This window comes from Stigmatopora argus, chromosome 13, assembly GCF_051989625.1.
Source record: "Stigmatopora argus isolate UIUO_Sarg chromosome 13, RoL_Sarg_1.0, whole genome shotgun sequence".
NCBI classification, from domain to species: Eukaryota; Metazoa; Chordata; class Actinopteri; order Syngnathiformes; family Syngnathidae; genus Stigmatopora; species Stigmatopora argus.
This window is the reverse complement of record NC_135399.1, coordinates 18,300,815-18,307,951: the sequence shown is the minus strand read 5'-3', so window position 1 is coordinate 18,307,951 and position 7,137 is coordinate 18,300,815. Positions and strand designations below refer to the sequence as shown.

The window sequence follows — 7,137 nt, the reverse complement described above, 5'->3', positions numbered from 1 at the left end:
GACCACACGAGCCTAGCCAAAATGGCCACAAGGGGGTAGAAAGGGGACCACAAGAGCAGAGCCAAAATTGCCACAAGGGAACTATACGAGCGGAGCCAAAATGGCCACAAGGGGACCACACGAGCTGAGCCAAAATGGCTACAAGGGGACCACACGAGCTGAGCCAAAATGGCTACAAGGGGACCACACGAGTTGAGCCAAAATGGCCACAAGAGGGAAATAAGGTGACCACACAAACTGAGCCAAAATGGCCACAAGGGGACCACACGAGCTAAGCCAAAATGGCCACAAGGGGGAAAAATGTGAGCACACGAACTGAGCCAAAATGGCCGCAAAGGGAAGCAAGGTGACCACACGAACTGAGCCAAAATTGCCACAAGGGGGAAATAAGGTGACCACGATTTGAGCCAAAGTGGCCGCAAGGGGATCACACAAACAGAGCCAAAATGGCCACAAGGGGGAAGAAAGGTGACCACACGAACTGAGCCAAAATGGCCGCAAAGGGACCACACGAGCTGAACCAAAATTGCCAGGAGCTGAGCCAGAATGGCAACAAGAGGGCCACAAGTGGAACACACGAGCTTAGCCAAAATGGCCGCAAGGGAACCACACGAGCTGAGCCAAAATGGCCACAAGGGTTAACCCTTACCCTAACACTAATCAATTACTATGAAGACCCGAATAATAGTAGGCACTGGAATAATAGTAGGGAGTGGAAAATTCCAAATGAATTAATAATAGTAGGCACCGGAATAATAGTAGGCAGTGGAAAATTCCAAAAATAATGAATATTAGTAGGCACAAGATAATTAGTGTCTAAACAGATTCGATGCATAGAATTAAAGCTATGATGGAATATTTATTATAAAATCATAACAAGGACAATCATTATTATTTTAATCAACAGTTTACTAGTAGCATGAAACAAAATAATGTTTAAATTCCACAATTAGCTACAAATTAAAGTCATGATGATCGATTACATACTATGCGCACACGCATTCCCCTTTCACACGAAACAGGAAATGATTAAATCATTTCCTGTTTCGTTATTTAAGCAGCTATGAGTCATAGCGCTTGGGTCCGAATACATTCACGGTCGCGTCACGACAACGCGGCGCGACCATAACACTTTTACGTGCACCCTATGTGAGTAAATATGTGCCGCGTTGCATTTGTACGGTTTTCTATTTCTTAATACGGGGAATTCCAATCATTAATACGGGGAGGAATTGGCCCAGGTTGACAGGTATGACATTGTAATTATGTATATTGCAACTCTACCAGTGGCAATTGCACGTTCTTACTAGTACTAGTACGTTAGTAAAAACAGCACGTGTGCTTTACACGTAGAGAGTTAATGACATAGAACAATGTTGCTGCTGCACGGACTTAATTGAGGCAAAAATTAATAATCGTAGGCACCCGAATAAGAATCGTAGGCATGCGAAAATTTGAGTTGAAAAAATAATCGTAGGCATACGATTATTCGGGTCTTCATAGTACAAGAAGTAACTTACTTTTGACGACTTCAACGATGGCATCCACACGTTGCATTCTGGGATACATTATGCATTCTTTGATATGTGATGCATTCTGGGAGTGCATGTCGTCACACGTCGTCAGTTGGACCCATAGGTGACGTGATTAAGGGTCGGTAGAAGAACCTGTAAACAAACCCTGTGTTTACCATCCTATTTAGAGCTGCGGTACTTTTTACTTGGAAAAAATTACAAGGCACACCAACATTTGAAAATCTTACAAATTAAAATTAACAATGTCATTCTCTTTAAACCTTTATCAACAAGAATTAAATAAACCCTCCAAAAAATATTTCAAATTCAAATGTTCACAGTGAGCATTGTCACAAAAAGTTGCACCCAATACCACGACAAGGGACCTGTGCCTAAATAGCCACAAGGTGGCAGCAAGAGACCATATGACCTTAGCCTAAATGGCCAATGGCAATAAATATACTGCAATAATTTTCTACCAATTATTTATTGCTGACCGCTGTGAAGAAGGGCTTATCGCCTATCCCAGGGGTCGGGAACCTTTTTGATGAAGAGAGCCACAAACAATTCATATTTTTCAATGTTATTCCTTGTGAGCCATACTACGAATTTAAAAGTCAAAATACATACATTTAAAAGAGTGCCTTTTCAATTTTTTTTTTGTAATTTCACCACTTTTAAAGTGGAAAAAAATGAATATTATTTAAAAGATTCTTATACTGTTGCTTATATATGAGCGGATGCATTCCATAAGTCTACTGCAAAAAAAAGAAGATTAAAGCAAAAAAAAATGAAGATTAAAGCAGTTCTAAATGTAATATCTCAGTTCTGTCAACAGCCATTTCCATATTTTAGCTCACAGGTTGGCAAAGAGCCAGATGCACCCATCAAAAGAGCCACATGTGGCTCCCGAGCCATAGGTTCCCTACCCCTGGCCTATCCTAACCCTACCAACCCCATGATCACATAGTAACAGGCACTAAACTTCAGTAAGATTTCGAATATGGCTCAAACTTTTAAGTTACTTTTTATAATAAATAATTCATAACAGCACCTAATACCATGGCAAGGACAACGGCAACCAAACCAAACGGAATTTCTTTAAAAGGACACCGTCTAATATGAGTGAGTAAAACATCTAATATTCGCCACTTTGAACACATGAATTTGCATTAGTCGACAGCTTCAGACGAAATAAAAGATGGGGTCCACACGTGGTGTTGATTAAGGGTCTGTCGAAGCACCTGTCGACTTAACAGCGTTTTCCCATAACTATTTGAGCTGCGGTAGTTTTTACTTTGAAAAAAATTACAAGTGACACTGACCATTGTCGCAAAAAGTTGTACCCAATACCACAAGGGAAAACCAGCTACTAAACAAAACGGAATTTCTTTAAAACGTCTAATATAAGTGAATAGAACAGCCAGTAGTCGCCACTTTGAATAAAATTTAAGACTTACGGGGGTTTGGAACGTTAACATTGAATTCAACAATTTCGACGAAGCGCCACAATAAATAGTTATAATAAACTAGTTTCAGCAAAAGATGCTAACGCCAAATGAACATGCCAGAATACGCCAAAGGGGAGGAAAAACATTAATCAATTACAATACACTTACATTGGGCGACTGCTTAGGACGGCGTTCGACTTGTAAAATGGCGTACCACACGTGGCGGCTCGTCTTTGTTCGGCCAGGAAACGCACAACGCGCATGCGCGGGCAAAAAGAGGGCTTTCTGGGTAATGAAGTCTACTCGTGCACACAACACCGCCCAATTTTACTTCTATTAAACACATGTTATTACTATTAAACCACTAGTTATATGTTATTTGTTAATAGATGGCGAATTAGAGGAAATAAAACATTTTTTCCAATCCAATATCCTATTTGTTGTGTTTTTTCAGAGGGTTTGAACGAATTAACGCCCCCACCCTTCTCTCTGTCCGTCGCTCTCTCCCTTCCCCCTTCGAAATACGTCTAACTTTACTTCTATTAAACACATTTTATTACTATTAAACCACTAGTTATGTGTTAATAGATGGCGAATTAGAAGAAATAAAACATGTTTTCCAATCCAATATCCTGTTTTTGGTGTGTTTTTTTTCAGAGGGTAGGAACGAATTAACGCCCCCACCCCTCTCTCTGTCCGTCTCTGTCTCTTCCTTCTCATTGTCAAACTCACTTTGACGCACGGATGTTACGTCATCTCGTAAAGACGACGCACGGATTTTACGTCATCTCGTAATTTCGATCGAAAATCGGAAAGCCGAGACCACCACTCCCCCCCTCTAGCCTCCTACTCGTCTCAGTTCACCCTCTCTCAGTTCAGTGTTATAATCAATAACTAAAATAAATTACAAATTTTCGATCGAAAAAAGCATTGTCAAACTCACTTTGACGCACGGATTTTACGTCATCTCGTAATTTCGATCGAAAATCGGAAAGCCGAGACCACCACTCCCCCCCTCTAGCCTCCTACTCGTCTCAGTTCACCCTCTCTCAGTTCAGTGTTATAATCAATAACTAAAATAAATTACAAATTTTCGATCGAAAAAAGCATTGTCAAACTCACTTTGACGCACGGATTTTACGTCATCTCGTAAAGCCAATCGGATGATGTGTTGTGGGAGGAAGAGGAAGTGGATGAAGGAAGCGTGTACGTTGATAGGATTCTCAACGAAGAGATGTATGAGAGGACAGACAAAGAGAGAGAGGAACTCTTCATTTGAAGGATTCTAATGAATAAATTTGTTTGAACAAAACAATCGTGAAACGAAGAAAAAAAGGTAAGATTTCTGATTTTCGTCAGCGGGAAATTTTAGGTGCGCACTATATTCGATTACTGCGTTTTTCCAGATTTTTTTGGCCCAAAATTACCTGCGTGTTATTTTCGAGTGCGCGTTATATTCGAGTAATTACGGTAATTTTACTTCTATTAAACGCATGTTATTACTATTAAAACACTAGATATATGTTACGTTGTTAATAGATGGTGAATTAGAAGAAATAAAACATTTTTTTTCCAATCCAATATCCTATTTTTTGTGTTTTTTCAGAGGATTGGAACGAATTAACGCCCCCACTCCTCTCTGTCCGTCTCTCTCAGGAACAACTCAAATCCTTCCAGTTTACAATTTTATTGAAGTTTATGGTGATAGGAAGTGGTTAGGTTGAAAACCTTAAAGAAAGGGGAAAGGAGGAAGCATGTGACGTCATTCAAGTTTCACGTTACTATGGTGATCAAAGTGTTGCACTTGAGTTTACTTATAACATCTTGACTTTACTACAGAAAAGCAGGAGAGCGTTGAAATGATAGAGTGGAAATGCATGGGTACATTAACTGATTGAGTAAATCAAACACAAATATTCACTTTACAGAGATAGGTCATAAGAGTAATCCAAGTCAAGGGAAAATACAAAGAATGCAACTTAAGGTTGTGAGAAGCAAATTAAGCATCAACCAGCTGGCATCTAGATGGTACTTATTTTATCCTACCAGTTGCGTGTGATCGGGTCTGAAGGGTATTCCTTGGTATTCCTTGCTCCTTTCTCGCCTGTCTACTTTCAAGGCTTGAATCTGAATGTTTATATCCTGGCTCATGCCCTATGATCTTAGGCAGGAAATGAGGCGAGGTGACTTTTGTTTGGGTTTTCTTTTCTGCCCCCTGTTGGCCTGGAGGAGGGGCAGACATATATAAAAAAAAAAAAAAATCAGACTTAGGCTTGTCGTCATCATTGACTAGACAAAAGCCTAATTGTCATCATACCCAGCTGCGTATGACGAAATTGAAGGTGCTTCTCCACGAAGTGCACTTTTCTCAGGCAAGGGTTCAGACTTGCTGGCATTCTGCCGTGATGGATACATCGCATCACCTCCCGAGCGCAACCAGCTCCCGGCGACTGCGAAGGTTTGCCTCACCGATGCCAACAAAGAATAAAATGGATCACTTACCTCCCACTGTCTTCCTTACTTACCTAGTCAGCCAGCAGGAGGCAGATCGCCGCCCAACGTCCTTCATCTATCCTCACCCCGAAGTTGTTACACAGATGGGATTGTGTGTCGTGCTGCTGCAGTTTAGAGTCCTGATGGCTGTGGGAAAGAAGCTGTCCTTAAGCCTCTTTGTCCGTGCCTTGTGAGACCGGTAGCGCCTGCCAGAGGGAAGCAGCTGGAACAGGTCGTGACCAGGGTGGTCCGGGTCCCCAACAATGTTCCGAGCTCTGCTGAGGTAACGAGGGCTGGCAATATCTTCCAGTGAGGGCAGATATCTTCTCCAAAGTGACAGTGATTGAAAGTTATCAAAGTGAAATCCAGTTTTCATCCGTGCGCCACCCAGAAGAGTTAGCAGCTGTATTTTGGTCAGAAAACAGGCCAGAGAATGTGTGGTGCTGAAATCATGCTTTATTAAAACAAAACGACAAACAAACACTCAAGGAGGACCAATTAAAGAAGAAAAAAAAGCTTCCGCCGGCAGGCGCGCGAGCCAACGCCGACTGAAAGCTACACACACACACACAAACACGCTAACGAGCCACATCCTCCGAGAGGGGGCGCCGCTCCTGCCCCCAGATGTTGTCGGGCAACCAGGCTGGGGAAAGGCCCCGGGGACGGTTCCGGGCGGGAGCGGCGCTACTACGTCAAGGGGAGAGCGCAGGCCACTCGCGCTCTCCGCTGGTCATCAAATGAATGGTCGCTCCGAGCCAAAGCAAGAGCGAGACCCGCCGACGCCTCTCACGCGAGGGTGACGCAAGTGGCGCTCGGGGTCTCGCCTTGGCGGGAAACGGTAATGGCGACACGAGTCAAAAAAGCAGCGGTTGGTTTCACCGGTGATTGAACTTCGGCGGGGAGACGCTCCACCCGCCGAGGCCATCTTAGACATCAACGTAGCGTTGAGGCGCAGGGATTTGGTTTCCACGCTTGCCGGGGTATTCGTTCCGTGTCGGACTTTCTCCCGCCAAAGCGCATTTGCGTTCACTCTTTCACTTCATAGTCTTGTTAGAAATTACAACGCAGACATTTGGCATAACCGTCCGATCCGGCTATATACATTATGTACACGGAACTGCAAAAGTGTCGTCGTGTTCCAAAACAAACCGAGACGCTAGTTGGACGATGGACTAATGTCAATTCATGAATGTGAATGTCACTCCATGAATGTCAAATTTGGTACAAAAAAGTTCCTATTTACAAGAAGCTAAGTTGGCGTCAATTCTTTGGTGCCTCCCAGTTGTAACACAAATTTCTTTTTTTTTTTCTCCCCCGTTCATCTCCCGCATCGACTGGACACCATTGTTGATTGTCGTCGATGCCAAGTCCGATTCATTGGAAAGGGGGCGTACGCGTGCTGCGCCGGGTCTCCCCTTCGCCGGCACGCTGGCTCTGCGAGATAGAAGAGGAGGCTTCCGCTCGCACGCTCCTTGTCTCGGTGGAGCTAAAAGTGGTGTGGCGCGTGGCCGTGGTCTTCACCTGGACGGAAGAGGTTGAGAAAGCTTCGGCTTTTTGTTCCCGGCGTATCGTCTCTTGGGTCGCTTCTTCTGCATCGCCTGCGAGAATGCCAACGGCACATTTGCCGGTCTCTTTAGTCGGCCGATACGTTTTCCGTGCCGTCACAATTCTAACTACTT

General features: G+C 43.5%; 1 protein-coding gene and 1 long non-coding RNA gene across 3 annotated transcripts in view; both read right to left on the bottom strand.

The window, feature by feature from the left end:
* Window positions 1-5,199, bottom strand: part of LOC144086717 (uncharacterized) — an 8,300-nt gene extending 3,101 nt beyond the window's left edge. The window contains exons 1-2 of one of the 2 annotated variants that reach the window (XR_013304563.1): window positions 5,012-5,199; window positions 1,521-1,667 (exon numbers count right to left, since the gene is read on the bottom strand). This is a non-coding gene — a long non-coding RNA (uncharacterized LOC144086717). Of the gene's footprint in view, window positions 1-1,520; window positions 1,668-3,133; window positions 3,177-5,011 lie in introns of those variants that run through there. The other variant, XR_013304562.1, reaches the window with a different exon arrangement.
* Window positions 5,200-5,896: 697 nt separating this feature from the next.
* The window catches only part of ttn.1 (titin, tandem duplicate 1), a 107,729-nt gene continuing 106,488 nt past the window's right edge, over window positions 5,897-7,137 (bottom strand). The window contains exon 178 of the mRNA XM_077616753.1: window positions 5,897-7,056. Coding sequence (XP_077472879.1) covers window positions 6,833-7,056 — 224 coding nt within the window. The 3' untranslated portion in view covers window positions 5,897-6,832. The remainder of the gene's footprint in view (window positions 7,057-7,137) is intronic.